The 17346-nt window shown below is 23.9% G+C and overlaps 3 protein-coding genes across 3 annotated transcripts; all 3 read right to left on the reverse strand.

Moving 5' to 3' along the window:
• Positions 1-1438: 1438 nt before the first annotated feature.
• On the reverse strand, positions 1439-1711 carry Bm3430 (uncharacterized protein; the record flags this gene model as incomplete). Its single annotated transcript, XM_001892179.1, has 1 exon — positions 1439-1711. One exon carries the CDS (start codon positions 1709-1711, stop codon positions 1439-1441), a length of 273 nt encoding a protein of 90 aa, XP_001892214.1.
• Positions 1712-2389: 678 nt separating this feature from the next.
• Bma-nsun-5 (putative 56.2 kDa protein in UME3-HDA1 intergenic region, putative) lies at positions 2390-5584 on the reverse strand (the record flags this gene model as incomplete). The annotated part of the gene is made up of 9 exons (XM_043079492.1): positions 2390-2563; positions 2818-2919; positions 3211-3333; positions 3620-3758; positions 3854-3969; positions 4352-4551; positions 4617-4743; positions 5148-5375; positions 5489-5584. 9 exons carry the CDS (start codon positions 5582-5584, stop codon positions 2390-2392), a joined length of 1305 nt encoding a protein of 434 aa, XP_042935426.1.
• Positions 5585-9607: 4023 nt separating this feature from the next.
• Positions 9608-11590, reverse strand: Bm2821 (cuticlin 1 precursor, putative; the record flags this gene model as incomplete). Its single annotated transcript, XM_001892181.1, has 5 exons — positions 9608-9817; positions 10002-10282; positions 10414-10633; positions 10812-11131; positions 11446-11590. 5 exons carry the CDS (start codon positions 11588-11590, stop codon positions 9608-9610), a joined length of 1176 nt encoding a protein of 391 aa, XP_001892216.1.
• Between the last annotated feature and the right edge of the window lie 5756 nt (positions 11591-17346).

Consider the following 17346-nt stretch of genomic DNA (forward strand, 5'->3'; position numbering starts at 1 on the left):
AATTTCAAAAGTTGAATATTTGAAATTTATAAATATATAGTATACAAAACTATTTAATATACAAAAAAATTAATATATAAAAATTTGATCGATTCAATTTTTTTCTTACAAATTATATTTTAACTCCATTTCAATCATTTACATACAAAATGACTAAATGAAGAAGAAAATCATTCATATTTCTCTCAGTTATCATCAATCATTGATTATTTGTTTGTTCATTTATTTTTTTCATTTGAATATAATAGAAAATGAAAAAAAAAAAATTTTTTTTTCAAAAATTGAATATTTGAAATTTATAAATAAATAATAGTAGGTTGGAAGGTGATAAAAAGCATTCTTAAAATATGAAAATTTTTTAGATAAACGATTATTTGCATATATGCCCAATCAATTTCAATTTCAGCGTTGAAAAAGAAATTTATATAATTAGATGGAAAAGAAAAACTTTTGAAAAACTTTCACAGTTATGAAATTCCCTAATTTTATATTTTAAGAAAATGTTGAGAAACTGAAATTTAAACGTCATCAACTCAATGATATCAGTATTATCCATATCTCTCTTGCTAATTTTTGAATGATTAAATTGGAAATTGATAAATGGTAGAACTTCTTATTTCGCCGGTAATAAAAAAAGAACCTGCTTTCCCAAATTTAATTCCATTTCCATCAAAAATTCAAATGATAAACATTAATCATTCGTAGCCAAGCAGTACAAATTGATAGAAGAAAATATGTTATTTGTTTGATATTTCTAATATTTATAACATATTGGTCACTTAACATTTCAGTTTTTTTTGATGAAAAAATTTCCTTCAATTGCTACCAATTTGAAATCATTTTCGAAACATTTAATAAACAATTCAAATTATAAATGTAATAATTGATTATAAAACAAAACAATTAATGCATAATTTTTCATCGAAATGATTGCTAAACTTAAATCAAAATCAGAGTAATCACATTACACCATAAAATAATATTTTAGAAAAAAGAAACCGGAGCAGTCCCTATATTATTCAAAATATATTACTACTTTCCTTTCATCCAACATACCATTTACTAATATTCATGTACATTTTTTCTAGAGATTTAATTAAAAATAATAAATTTAAAAATTTCAAAATTTCAAGGTGGAATATCCAGAAGAAGCATAAAAACTATATCAAAAAGTCAAAATGTATGTAAACAATATGTCTTCTATCATATTTACACAGTAAAAGAAATCATTCTATTTACTGATTCCCTAGACAACAATTCATTTTGAACACTTGAAAAAGAGCAATCTAGAGATGAACAAATATGTCTTTTTAAAATTACGCAAATATTATATTACCACGAGAAGCAATAATACAATAAAATGAAGAGAAATAAATGATATAATTAAAAAAGAAAAAAAAGTCATTTAAAAAAAATACTAATAAATCATCGATAAAAGTTATTTATTTTTCTTGCTACTATCAGTGCAATTATCATAATTATCTAACTCCTTTTGAACATTTTCACCATCAACTTTGACACTTTTGCCTGCAGCAACAGTAGTAGCATCTTCAGCAGAAGCTGTAGGAATCTGAATTGGACATGTGGGATACAGCAGTGCATCAAATGTTGTCCTCCATGATTCTGGCAAGAATCGAAATACAATCGGTTGAATAAATTTGATGTATAATGCCAAAAGTACAGGTAACAATATACACGGTACACAAACCATTCCTTCCAAATAATAAATTAGTAGTCCTTTTTCTTTTTTTTGATATCTGTAAAACAAAAATTTTTGATAAGTTCACAAATCAAATTTAAGAAAAAAAAATATAGAATTACTTGTATAAAGAAATTGACTGCTGCTTTCAAAATTTTAATAAATTAAAACAAACAGCAATTATTAAATACTGTAATTTTGTAATTTGAAAAAAAAAAAATCTGCTAAAGTATTCCGACTACTAAGTTCCCAGAAAATATAAATGTGAAAAAAGTAATATGTGTAGCACACAAGCTTTCTTTCAAAAGAGTGAAAATAAATTAAAATCAATTTTATTACATAAACAGTATGAAATAAAACAAGAAATGTCAACAATATAAGCTGCATATTTCCATGAAAAAATTACCAGTTTAAAAAACCTGCAATTACCATGAGTTAAGATAATTTCATGACTCGACATTTTATAATTTAACCAAAATGCGTAAAATTTCTTAAATCTTTTCTTAATGCTAACTCGTGTACTTAATGTCTGACCATTCCAACTAACAACAAAAAAGAAAAAATTACCTAAAACTCTAAATTATACGTACCGCACCGGTTAAGAAGGAAAGAACTATGTCAATAATTCCGGAATTCTTTAAACTCTCCTAACAATAGCGAATCAAAGAGCAAAACATTCGCCATGAACTGTTACATTTTCCGCCTTTTAAAAACAGCAACAAAAAATCCATTAGTTAGATCAATTTCTGGTAATGCTCGCAAACATTTATCACCGAATGAATAATTTGCTCTTCCTCGATGCGGCCATTCTGGCATTGCTTTTATCAGTTCGAAATGTGTCCGTAAAGACTCGTCGTTAAGGATCTAAAAAAAAGTGCATTATAAGTACACTTCGCTATTCCTATTTTTAATTTTAATTTAAATGATTCTCTTTTATGACTTAATTTTTTTTTTTGTGATCTGAGGAAAATTTTTCTCCTACTACAATCCATCACATTTAAAACTTTTTAAGCAGACTAGAATCAGTCGTCTCTTCCCAAAAAAAAAAAAAAAAAACCTGTCTGTAATTTCCTTTCAAAAAATCTTGCTTACGAAACTAAATTGAAATGATTAGCAACCTCCTCAATAACTTGCTCGTTTTCTTCTTCATGAATTGAACATGTTGAATAAACGATTCTCTTCAAATTCGGTAATCCCATTGCATGTTTCAAAAGCATAGCCTAAAATTGGAAAATAATGTCCCTTTCAATATGCTCAAATATTTCATAAAGATAACATAATCGAGGACTACTCAAATGAATTTTACCCCTAACTGAGATTATATTGCATGAAACTATAAAATCTTCAACCATGAGATCTACTAAAGTGTATGATCAAAGCCTATATTAATATGGCTAAAAGAATATCGCATGAATCTCACGGACAATCAAAACAACAAAAGTTCCTAAATTTCAGTCATAAACATTTCCGATAAATTTTATAACATCAAATACAATCATTAGTTATTTTACCTGAAGATTTGATAAAGATCGCAAACGGTTAGTGTTTACTCTTTCTTCCTCATCAATTAATTGATCCATACGTTTTACAATTCCTGATCCACTACATGGCGGATCTAATAATGCATACCGTACCTTTTAACGGATCTATATTAGCAAGTGAAATAATCAAAAAAGAATAATGTAATGAATAAAAATTTATTGGTCAGAAATGCAAATTTTTAGTAGAAAAAACAGTAAGTAATCACATTTGATAACTCTTTGCTATTAAAGTGCTTTTTAATAACCAAATAATAAGATAAACATGCAATAAAAAATAAGAAGCACAACAAATTGTATCATAATTTGATTATCACTTCCTATTTCTCCACAACAAAATTTTAACAGTTTAAATAAATTAAGTAGAAGAAATCAAACATACCTTATTAAATCTGTCATTTGTTACATCAGTACGAAGAAAATCTCCGCAACATGTGCTAACGTTAATTGCTCCAGCTTTCTCGACCATTACTTGTAACGTTTTAATTCGATCACTTGCTTTATCGATTGCCCAAATTTTGCTAAAAGTAGAAAACGGACGTTTCTCTAATTTTTGAGGAATGAAATATGAACCTATTGAATTAAACTTATAAATAAAGCATATGAAAATGTTCACCCTTTATTTTGAACCAGTGCTGCTAGATGTGTAGTCTTCATACCAGGTGCTGCACAAATATCAAATATGCAAGTTCCTGCTTTTGGATTTAAAACTAAACCTGGTAGACAGCTCGCCTAAACATGCACAATTTACTGGTTTCGAATTATTTATAATTATACAAAACTAAACTTGGATAATTAATCACTAATATGGTGACAGCTTTATAATAAGAAAAGAAAAACACATTTTATTTCCAGAAGTTGCTGCAAACTTATTAAAACATTCGCAGTTATGTTAAACAACCTGGTTCAGAATGTTTTAAAGAAATATACAAGCAAATTTCAGATCAGCTTCCCAACGAAATTTAGAAGCAGTAATATCATGCCAACAATTTTTTCTTTTTAGTTTTAATATCATAGGTTCAAAAACTTGTAGATTAACTTCAAGTAAAACTAATGTGATAAACCAAAAATATTAATCATATTTTCGATAAATTTCAAAATAAAAAAAGTATACCTTATCTTGCAATAATAAATATCCACTCGTAACCATCCAATGTTGATGCAAATCGGTATTTGCAGGAAACAGAAGCAATTCTTTAACATGACAGTCAATGTAAACTTGATCTTTTAACATCGAACTGACAGAGGTCTTATACCAATCGTTATGTTCCTGAGGCTCCAAAGTCGAAATATTCCATCCTTCATCTTGCAAAGCTGAAACATTTTGCTAAATTGAAACTAGTATTAAAATTTCAAATACCATGAAAAAAACGAATTACCTTGCAATGCTTCATCAAAGGACCACTTTAGTGTGTTCACTCTTGCGTACCTCGGATTTTGAATGACTGTTGACGGTTGTGCAACACATCCTTTTGCCTCTTCAATCATATCTTTCATGGTTTCTAACTTAAAAAATCACCAGTAAACATTATCAAGTAAAATTTCAAACTTACATAACAAAGAAGAAAGCTCCAGAAAGAGAAATAAAAAATAATGTGCAGTAAGGATGAAATAAAACGAATAATCTTCCCTAGTTGACATGAACTGACATAAACATGAGAAGCAAATTAAAAATATAATCACTACATGATAAGGAAATTAAGATCATCAAATGCTAAGGAAAAAAAAAAGCCATTCATACTACTTTCATATGTTTTATTCAACACTCATATAATCATTACAGATTAAAGGGAAACTAAACATAAAAGTTGTAAAGATGAAATGTTGCTAGTTGCATCCGTAACTGAAAATGTATAATATTTAAAAAAGGAAGAGAAAAAGAAGAAAAATGAACTTCATAGTCGACTTACTTGTTGATCAATATATGTTGCACGTTTCAAAATAGCGCTAGAATATACTTTCTTAGCTTTGCTTAATCCTTGACCGAAAATATGATCATATAGTAACACATACAACAAGTAACGATCAAAATGCAATTCTGTTATCAAATCATGCAATTCTTTCGCTTCCAATATTCTATCCAAACAATTTCGAAAACGCAATGTTTCACAGCATAAACGCAATAATTGTTTCTTGTTCTAAGATAATTCAATTTAAATTCGGAAAACCTAAGAGAAAGAGAAAAAAAAAAGGAAAAAAGAAAAGGAACAAATTTATATAATTATAAAAGAAACTAATAAATTAAACATACCTTAAAATTACTTGCATAAATCGCAGTTCGAATATTTTTTTCTTTGTTTAGAGCCTTTTGTATAACTTTCCCTGCTTCACTATATAAATCAAACATTGCAAAATAAAGCAAAATGCAATGGCTATTTTCGTATCGATGCTACAATTGCATATCAACATTAACAATATTTAACTCTATCAATTATTCAAATTTTTAACAACACGCATTAATTACATATATTTCTTCGTTTCATTTTTACTACACATTTCATTCATAAGCTCCGTTGTAGTGCTATAAGTAAATTGTCATTTATTTATTACTTCGATGCTAAAATTAGCTTTACGCTATCTTAATTCATACACTACCAAAAAAAAATTTTAATAAACCATTAAATATTTAAATTAATATCACATACGTTTATGAAAAATAATATTACGGAAAAAGCTTTATTGATACCACCACTTATTAACTAATTTTATATATTATACACTGTCACATGATAATATTACAAAGCTACAAAGCTAATTACTATTAAATAAATTTGCTACACAAATAAGATTTACTATGCTAATAAAATATACCACACCAATAAATTTTACTGAAACTTAATTTCATGAGAAGATGATTTCAATCGTTTTGCATCATTACTAGATGCAACGACTGATGAAATCTCCTAATTTGTGAAGGATGAGAATGAATTAGTGAGTGATAAATATAAATAATCCGTCGAAACTAGTAAATCACGTACGTGATTAGACGTGAACTCAATATTGATCTATAGTTTTTAATACTGAATAAATTTATTTAAAATAACACAATCAAGTTAAAATCAAAATTTGATTTTTTTTCAATGAAAATTTAATTTCAGGATTTTTAAAAAAAAATTTTTTTTTGTTTTGAATGGTTGTTTTTAATCAATGGAATGTTGTCATCATTACTTTTCTTTTCTTTTTATTTTTTCAAATTTGGAAAAAAACGAAATATTTTAAATTAAACAAAAATGTCGCATTTAATTAAACTAAATTAAATTAAATTAAATCAGATTTTTGCTTCATTCTTCATTTTTTGTTTTCAGTAATATTTTGTTAAATTTCTGTAATGGAATAAATGGGGAAATGTTTTTTAAAAAAAATTTTTTTTTAATATTACAATCAATTAAATAATCATATTAGTGTGTTTTTGGCATTATTGTTGCTGTGAATGGTCAAAAAAAATTTTTTGTTTTTTTTTTTTTTTAAGTCATATTTAAATCATTTTTTTCAGTGTGACTTTTATTCATATAATTGTTATACAGTTCTATCGAATTATTTCATTACTAATAGATATTTAAGTGATTTTTAAATTAAATATTAAGAATCAAAAAAATTTTTTTCTCAATACAATCCTTTTTGTCATACAAATTTTTAGTTTTTTTTTGTCCTCTGGAATTGTTCTTTTCAATGTTTTCAACTTTTTTCTTGACTAAAATTTGACTTGTATTTCGGAATACTTGTTTAATTTAAAATTAAACAAATGAATTATCAAATATTGCTAATTAATCTACAGAAATTTAATTAATTAAATTGAAGTTATCTCCGTCATAAAATAATGATTGTAATATATTTTGCTCAATTTTTTACTCCCTTACTCTCCCTTTCACTTTTAAAACTTCAAATGAATGAATTTTTTTTTCCTTGATCAAATTTTAAAATTAAAACGAAGTGATGTGATAATTTGTAATGTTTGTTATCATTATTTTTATTACTAATGCTTTTATTATTATTATCAATTATTGCTCCCTTCTGATTCAGTACATTGCACATGGTAGATAAATTAAAGTTAGGTTAATTTTTTGATATTGTAATTTTGTGATGAAAAAAATGTCAATGTCAACGTACTATACAAATAGTTTATTTTGTTATCCATAAACTTATACAATCCTATCATAGAATATCTATTATTTCATAAATAGAAAAAGTAAGAAACAAGAAAAAAAAATGTAAATTTCTTTTTTCACAAATACAAGAAGAAAAAGAAAGGAAAAAGAAAAAAGTTTGTAACAGTCAAAATAGCTTTTCAAATGAGAAGTAATTATAACAATTCATAACAAATTACATATTTCATTTGTTTACTTGCACATAAAATCTATACCCTAAAGTATTAGTGATTAATGATAAGTAAATTATCAGAGATGATAATGGAAAGTTGGGATATGTGAAAAAAAAAAAAAAAAAGACGACAAAATGAAGAATAGAAATAACAACTGTATATATAATTGAAACAAAACTTGAGGCAGATAAAATATTAAAAGTTTGATGAATGAATGATATGAAATAACAATAGCAGTGATAATAATAATTATAATTATAATAATATCACAATAATAATAATAATAATAATACAGTATCTATAAAAAAAAAATATATTTGTTCATGAAATATTTCATAAAATAACAAAATAAGAGAAAATGAGACATTAAGGATTTGCAGTAGAACGAGATGATAAAAGATTTGAGAAATATTGGGAGGGAAATTACTGACTGATATGATAAAAAGATATCATAAATGATTATAATATAACCAATGAAAGACTTTTTTTAGTTTATCTCCTCTTTTTTTTAAAACAGATACGAAAAGTTTGATGTTATTGTGGAATGAATGAACAGATGAGAAAATGAGTTGTGTTACAGTATGATAGTGAAGTTGGGCTACAGTATGATGATATGAGCTGCAGTAGATGATGAAGTTCGGCTACAGTATGATGATAAATTTTTGCAGTGGTATGGTATGGTAATGAAGCTATGCTACTGTATGATAATAATTCATTTACAGTTATCGTAGTTAATTGTAGTTATAGTAGTAAATGATTTAAGTATGTTCAGATATATTCAGCAATTTTAATTGTTTAATTAAAATAGAACAAAAAAGAAAAAGTAGACAAATGAGAAATAATTTCCAAAAATTACAGTTTACAGCTATTTTGAAGAGAACCATTAAGAGGAAGGAATGACAAGGAGAGAGAGAGAGAGAGAGAGAGAGAGAGAGGGAAAGGGAAAAGAGAAAAAAGTTGAAGGAGAATTTGTTATTTTAAAAATTAAAATGTTAAAAATTAATTTTATTCCGAGATTTGTTTTATTCTTGGGTAATTTATTCATGAAAATTTTCCGCTTTTCAAATAACGAAGAAAAAAGAAAGCAGAAGATGGCTGTTTCGGATAATAAATAGCCTGAAACTGAGAGGAGAAAGAAATTTTTTTTAGCTTAAAAAAATCAACTTTCAATTAGAAAATTAGGATGCATCCTATTGTTAACTCTCTCCGTTCATAATTTTGATAATTTTAATGAAATTAATGATACTAATGATAGTAAAACTAGCTATAATAATCATACCAATATTTTTGTTTACTAAAATTGCTATCAACACTAATATTATAAAATTTGAAGTCGTGTTATCTTGATATGATAGAAGATAAATGATTGATAAAGTTTGGAGCTTATACAATTTAAAGTTAAGGATGAAGAAAGAGTGAAAAACTGAAGAAAATTTAACTTTTTTTTTGTTTTTTAAATTTATTTTGCTTTTCATTGTTGCTTTAATTCCTAGTTTCTACACAAAAATGATAAAAAAAACGGATAAAATTCTTTTTTCTTCTACTTTTGTTCTTCTTTTTAAAATAATTACAAATAAAAAAAAAAAAAAAGGAACAGAAAATGAAAGAAAAGAAAAAAGAAAATAATAGTTAAGTTTCATTTCTTTCTTTTCTTGGAATCAATTACATGATTGTGGAATTTTAATTTATCATAGCAAACAAAATTTACATTTCATAATTTTAATGCAATTATTTAATTTTCTTTTTTTCCTCAGAAAAAATTGCAATTATTTAATTTTCTTTTTTTCCTCAGAAAAAATTGGGAGAGATGAGAAGAAAGAGAGAGGGAGAGAGAGAGAGATTGAAAAAAGAAAAGCTCATAGAGCTTACTCATAACTGATAAATGATATTGATAAAACAGAAAAATGAACAAATTGTTAATTACAATGATCCATTGGATTAACTATCCTGGATATACATTGTAGTTTATTTTTTTTTTTTAATTTAAATTCAAATTAAAAAAGACTAGCAAATAATGATAATACATTGGTGCGTAATATCATTAATAACATTTTAAACTTTGGTAGAATGTGATCGTAATAATGTAATGGAAACAATGGTAGCAACAGAAACAATAATAAATATTAGCATACCGGCAAGTGTAAAACCGGTCACTGACATGCATATACCTTGTGTCATTGTTGCGACAATTACCGGATGACCATTTTCATGTGCTAAGAGTGATGATGATCGATGACGTAGTGCATTTGGCAGTGAAGTAAACTAAAAGGAAAATAAATAAAAACAAGATAAAAAAAAAGAGAGGGAGAATTCGAATAAGGAAAATTGTTATATTATTTAACTTTCACTTTTTTTTGTATTTAAAAATATCTTAAAGCAAAGGGAAATATTTATTTATTTTTAAAATTGAAAATTTTAAATTAATTTGAACAAATTATTAACAAACCTCTTCATTTATATCCAATGTATTCAGATCGGTACGTACATCAACAACATTCTCATCTCTTACATCTCTCTTTTTCAGCACTCTAAATGCAGCAGCTTGTCGTGATGCAGCTGCAACACCATTGCGCGTTTTAACTGCGCCAAAACCTTGTGGCTCAGCGCATTGTGGTCGTTGACATTCACTGTTTGGTTCCTTAATTGTTATGCTAATTTGGCATTGATAGAAAAGTTGTGATCGATCAGCATATTTGTATACGTGTGCTTCTTGTCCAGCCATTAAATCTGAAAAATGTTTAAATTAAATAAAATCTACCATATCTTTTATTAATTTTCATAACAAAAATTATTAAATATCTCTTAAATATTATTGTTAATAACAAAAAATAGCAATAACAATAATAAAAAAGACATACCTGTTGGATATTCTAAATTATTAAGTAGGAATTTGTCCAAAGCACAACCATCAGCATTTAATAGCTCTACTTTATCACCATTACCATCATCAACAAAGCATGAATGTACTACTGCACAGAATGTATCAACTGTTTCAGAATCACATGTCCATTTATGATAAACCGGTTGTCCGATAGTAGCAAATTGAACCGGTTGTCCTGATGGTCCACCATCAAGAATCTATAAGGAAAAAAAAAAAAAAGGATGAAGTAATATTCATTAATAGGAAAACAATAAAGTATGTGCTTTCTTTCTTTTCTTTTTTAGTAAAAACAAAAAATTTTTGAGTCCAATTAATAAAAAGAAAATTTCATACAAATTAAATTTAAATAAAAAAGAAAAAAAAAAAAGAAAATACCTCATATCGACACACAGGCATTGGTACAATTTGTGTTGCAAATGCTGTTGTTATCTCGGAAACTTCAATTTGTGTGCTAACAGTCTTATCAGCTTCCATGTAAAAGCATTGTACACGATACGCACGATCAACTTTTGTGACAAACAATGGATGGAATGAAATGACCACTGTTGTCGTGACAAATATTCCACGTGGATTTAACGAACGTGTACGTGCGACATTACATGAATCAAACGGTAGCTCAATTCCGGCTACCTGTCGTCCACCTTCATCATTGCGACATCCTTGTTGATCATACAGTCCTTTCACATAAACATGTCCTAAAATAATTTACAATTTATGAGAATTTTTCTTTAATAATTAATCCTACTTTTATATTTGCATTAAGCTAAATTTTATAATTATTGAAATAATAAATTAAAAAAAATTTTCCAAAAAGATTTAAATTTCATAATTATTCAAATGATAATTTATAAATTTTAGTAATCTTGTAAAAGATTATCTTCTTTTTACTTATTTTCATTTTGTTCTCTTTTTTTTTTTTGGCAAAAAATTTATTAACTAAATTTTTATTTTAAATAATTAAATTAAATTCATTATTGTAAAATAAAATATTAGAAATAAAATTTGTTACCTTCAAATGGATTTCGAGTGTTAAAATTAACAGTGATTGATGTTGGACCACATTCAATCTCTGGTTCACCTTCGACACCATTATCAACCGGAATAGCATTTACAACAGTAATAAATGCTACTAATATGCTAATTAATCGAAGCATAATTAATTAATGATTGTACGAATGAGGATGATTAGGAAATAGGAAAATAAACAGTAGTGATAATAGTAGTACTGATATCCCACTGCTGCTGTTGTTGTTGTTGTTGTTGTTGTTCCTGTATTGGTCTTATCAAAGTTGATATGATTTGTGATATTTCTGGAAGTCTTTTTATAGGTTTAATATCGGGCGGATATTGTCCCGCCTTCCTGGATAACCAGCTTTCCTGTTTTTGATATACATTAATTCTATCGACCTAATTTCTCTTTCTCTCTCTTTTTTTTTTTTGTTTTTATTTTCATCAATTATTTTTTTAATTTTTTATTTGTCATTTTAATTATCCCATTCTCTTCTTATCATCATTCATATATCAAATTGAAAAAGGTTGAATGAATGAAGAAGGAAAAACGAAGACGAAGAAAGAAAACAAAAACAAAAAAAAAAAAAAAAAAAAAAGGAAAACTATTGTTTCACTGTGGTGGTTCTAAATTTGTTAAATTTTCATATCAGTTCCACCTATTTTGTTTATTTGCCTTTAAAAAAAAAAAAGAAATTCACCTCATCAAATATCCATCACTATCCCTTTTTACGACACTTTCTTTTTCTTTTTTTTTTCATTTCATCTTCATTTTTTGATATGTATTTCTTGGCAGTCTGAAAATATAAGTTGAAAGAATAAATAAATAAACAAATAAATAACCGATTTTCTTTTCCGTATTTTTTATCTTTATGTGTAATAATATTTACGCATATACGTATATCCAATATGCATGTTAAATGATAGTGACATTTATCAAAAAAAGAAAATTTCACTTTTTTTTTTTCTTTTCTTATCAGTTCTACATCTTTATCTTTTCTTTTATCACTTTCAACTTCGTTTTCTTTTTTTGTTTTGTTTTGTTAAATTCGTATCAAATGATTATTGCCTTTTCATTTATCTCTTTTCATCCTTTTAACCTGTCATATTCTATCATTATTATTATTATTATTATTATTATTATTATTATTATTATTATTATTATTATTATTATTATTATTATTATTACTATTTTAATCAGTACTACTATCAGCATTCAAATTTGATTTTTATTTCATTTTCCATTTTTTTCATCAACCATTTGCATGATTTTTGCCATTTCTTATCTCTTAGAAACTAACCTGGAAATGGTATATAATCTCAATGCAAAGATAAAATACTTTAAGAAATTGGTACCATTGTTATTTCCGATTAATTAATTTAATTCCATTGTTATTGTTATTATTACTGTTACTACTATTGCTATCATTATTGTTGTCGTTACTATTTATTACTATTATTGCTGTTATTATTGTTGTTGTTGTTGTTGTTTTTTGTTGTTTTTTTTGTTATTATAGTTATTGTAGTTCAAAGAAAAAAAAAGAAAAAGAAAATAAAAGGAAAGGAAAAACAATGAAAAGAAGGCGAAAGCGACATTTCATTTCATTTCATAGGCCGTTCAAAAAAATTTTAAAAAAAAAAAGAAAAATTAGAAAAAGGTAGATAAGATTAGGTTACAACGGATAATCGGTAGAGCGGGAAGAGGAAGATAATAGGAAAATAAATGATGGAAATTTAAAACGACATCTTTCTTCATTCTTTCCTTTACTTTCTTTTTCTTCTTCATTTTTATTTTTCTATTGTTTACTTTGAAATTTTCACTACTATAAATTAATTTTACTTTCAAATTAAAAATTAGGAGAAAAATGACTGATAATTGATAATTATCATTCGCCATGATAATAATAATAATAATAATAATAATAATAATAATTTACATTGTAACAATCATTAATCAGATGAAATCATTTTAGATTTTTAAAAAAATATTAGCAATTAATGTAATCATGATAATGATTAATGATATCGTTAAAATAAATATTTCGATTCAATTCTTCATTCATTCATTTTTTATATATTTTAGTCAATAATTATTATTAAAAAGAAATTATAAACTAATATAATTGAATTACTACTAATATTGTTAAGTTCTACATAAAAAAATTAAATTTTACTACAATTTTTCAAAAAAAAAAAAAAAAAATTCATATATCCAAAAAATATTCAAATAAATAATTTTTTCTAAACAAATAATATTTATTGAGATAAAATTATTAATTGTTTACTACAAATTATTTACACACAAATAAATATTCTGCAATTTTTTTTTTACCCGAAGCAAAATAAATAAGTTTAATAAGAATTTATTTATCTAAAGTTCAAATTTTATGAAAAAATCCGATCGATCATGCATTATTTGAGGAAAAAATTAATCGCTCATTTTCTTTTTTTTTTTTTTATTCTAGAAATTGCTTTTCTTATTTATGCAAATATTTTTTAAATTTATCGTTTTATTTTTAATTTATTACCATTACACTTACAATTATAATATTTCATTTTCTGGTTTGATAATTGAAGTTTAATTTAATTTAAATTTTGTCAACGAATTTTAAATTGCAATCACTTCTTTTTAAATTGCACAAATTATTCTTATAGTACAATTTTTATTTCACAAATCTATATTTTCTAGGCCTAATACTTATAAATCTGAATTGAATTCATTAATGTTAAATGTAAATGTAAGGTATCTCATTATCACAAACATATCTCATTAATAAAGGTAATTTCGTTTTCACAGGTAATTTATTTTTCTTTTTGTTTATTAAATCATTAAATCATTGTAATTAATTGATAAGTTAGTATTTGTTCATAAATTACGCAATGTTTATTGTTGATAATTCAAAAAAAAAAAGGAAAGTTAAATGTAATTTGCGTGTTTTTACAGCAATAAAATGTAAATAAAAAGTTTTTTTTTTTTAAAAAAATTTTACAACGAAATAAAAAAAAGAAAAAACATTTTTATCAAAATTGTTATATTTCATTTTACATTGTTTTCATTTTTCTACCATTTTTTTCCTTTCTTTTCTTTCACTTTTCAAAATTTATTTCAAGTATTTAAACAAAGTATTCAAGCATAAAATCGCAAACGATACGACATAAAATGATTAAAATAATAATATTAGTACATTAATTTATTACTAAAATTACTATTCATTTTAGTTCAATAGTACTTGAATTTCAAATAGAATTATTACCAATTAAAATGTGTCTTGAAATTTTTCTCAAATGAAATTTAAATTTATTTACAATAACTTTTTTTTTTTCTTTTTACAACATAAAAACAAAATACGAACGATTTTTTCGTGAATAAATTAAAAGTATGATGGTAATTTGCAATGAATTGTTAAATATTTTGATTTAATAAAAGAATTTGCTACAAAATATCTTAGACAAAGGAAAAAAAAAAGAAAAATAAATTTTAAACAAAAATTTTTAAATGAATAATTTTAGTTGGAATTTTTATAAGAGTGTACACATTTTGAGGATGGAATATTAAATTTTAATTAAAATGCTAAAAGATGATGAGATAATAATTAACAAATAAAATTAATGAAAAAAATAAGATAAAAACAAAATGACATACTAAAAAAAAAAAAAAAAAAAAAAACAAAATCAACAAATCAGTTATTAATAAGGAATGAAAAAAAAACAGAAAGATTGATAAAAATAAACAAATAAAATACATTTGAAGTATATTTCAAGAGAAAAGTAAAAGAAAAAATGAAAATGAATCATCGAATTTACGTTTTCAAAGAATAAAATTAATAAGTAATAAAGTATTATATATGAAAGAAAAAAAAATTTCAAGAAAATTCCATTGAAATAAGAGATCATATCATATCATATCATATCATATACAATCTCATTATTAAAAACAAAAAAATGAAATCTTATTTTACTAAATGGATTATATAATTATTAATATATTATTATATTAATATCAAATATCACTGCTACGTAAGAATTACGTAGTAGTGATATTATCCACGTAATTCTTATGTAGCAGTGATATTAGTCATGCAATCTTACGTAATTTTCACGTGCGCAATAATATTTATTATGTATGATCACATAATTAATTAATATTTGGTTTCATTTATTTATATTTTCAGGTAATTTTTCACTGAGATATGTTATTGGCATATTAATATATTATTATTATAAATATACTATTAACATATTTTTATATTAATACTGATAAAAATACAATATTATTTACATTCAAAATGTTTTAAAAAATATTTTGCTAGTTCCCTTTCTTTTTGAATATTTCAAATTTTAGAAATTACTAAATGCATTTCTTGAATATCATAAAATTCTCATTTTGAAATTAGCTACCATTACTGCTTAAATAATATAGTTATTACTAAATTTTAAAAACAGTATGTAATTTGTGGTATTAAATTTTTTTCATCTGTTCTTTGCTGATAAATTTATGATAATTTGAGAATATTTCAAACTGATATGCATATAATTTTTTTTTAAATATATTTTAAATTGATATATTACAAAATATTTACATAATTTAATTCAAAATGATAATAAACTTGCAAAAATGCTTACACGAAAGATTCATCATTGATTACTAATTGATTATTTCGTCTCTATTTTTTCTTTCTTTGTTTATTTTTATTCGTATTTTAAGCACTGATCTTTAATCACATAAAAATTTATTTTTATGGGTAAAAAGACGGAAGGAAAGAAAAAACGAAAACCAATAAAAAAACAAATTTTTTATTGAAAAATATCAATCAAAGAAATTAAAACAAACAAAAAAAAAAAAAAAAACAAATTATCTATTCAATATAAATAAATTGAAAAAAAAATGGCTCAAAATTAAAAGCAAATAAACAATTATACCTGAAATATTAATGTTGAATTAATTAAGTAATTGATTAATTGGGAGTAATGTATCAATTCGAATTAATCAGCTGATTAGAAATAATTACAATAATAATTGTTATCATTCTGATAAGAAATAAAAAAAACTGATAAGTTATATTGAATCATAAAAAATGAGAGCATTAAAGTTAATTTGCAGTAAATATACGATCAAAAGAAAATGTCAATTTTTTTTTTTTTTTTTTAATGCATTTAGCAAATTGAATAATATTTTTTTTTTACAAAATTATTCATTCATACTTTTAAATGAATAAATATTAAAAAGTATTCCATTATAATTTATCATTTTATAATTTAATGAACGATATTAAAATATATGTAAACCACATTGCATGTAAAAATTAATAAAATTTATATATTGTGGAATAAATTAAATTTGTAATAATAATTTATTGTATATTTAAAACAATCGCTTTTTTTTTTGATTAAAATATTTACTAATTTGTAGTGTTTTAAAATTATTTTATATGTTTGGTAAATCAATTAATTATTAGTTTATTTGTTTATTATTTCCTTTTCAGTTAAGTTTCATTGAGCAAATAATAATAGTTGAAAATTAATAACAATAATAATAATAAATAATAATAATAGGTAATAATAATGAATAATAATATATATTTTAATACAAACAAACAAAATAATTTTATTATCGTTCTTTTTTCTTTTTCTTTGCAATAAGAAATGAAAATTTTCATTGGAAAAATTACTTAATTATTAATTTTGAAAATTGTTTCATTCATTTTTTTTCTTCATAAAAAAATACTTTTAATTCATTTTTCAACTTTTCTTTTAAAAAATTAACATTGATTATATAATTAAAAGAAAGAAAAATGATTTGGAAATTTTTATGTGACCAAAATATTATTTAACAGTATTACTTTATTATAACTTACAACAACAATATTCATTTAATTAATGAAACAAAAAAAAAAGATGATTT

Source organism: Brugia malayi (assembly GCF_000002995.4).
Source record: "Brugia malayi strain FR3 genome assembly, contig: Bm_v4_Chr2_contig_001, whole genome shotgun sequence".
Classification (NCBI taxonomy): domain Eukaryota; kingdom Metazoa; phylum Nematoda; class Chromadorea; order Rhabditida; family Onchocercidae; genus Brugia; species Brugia malayi.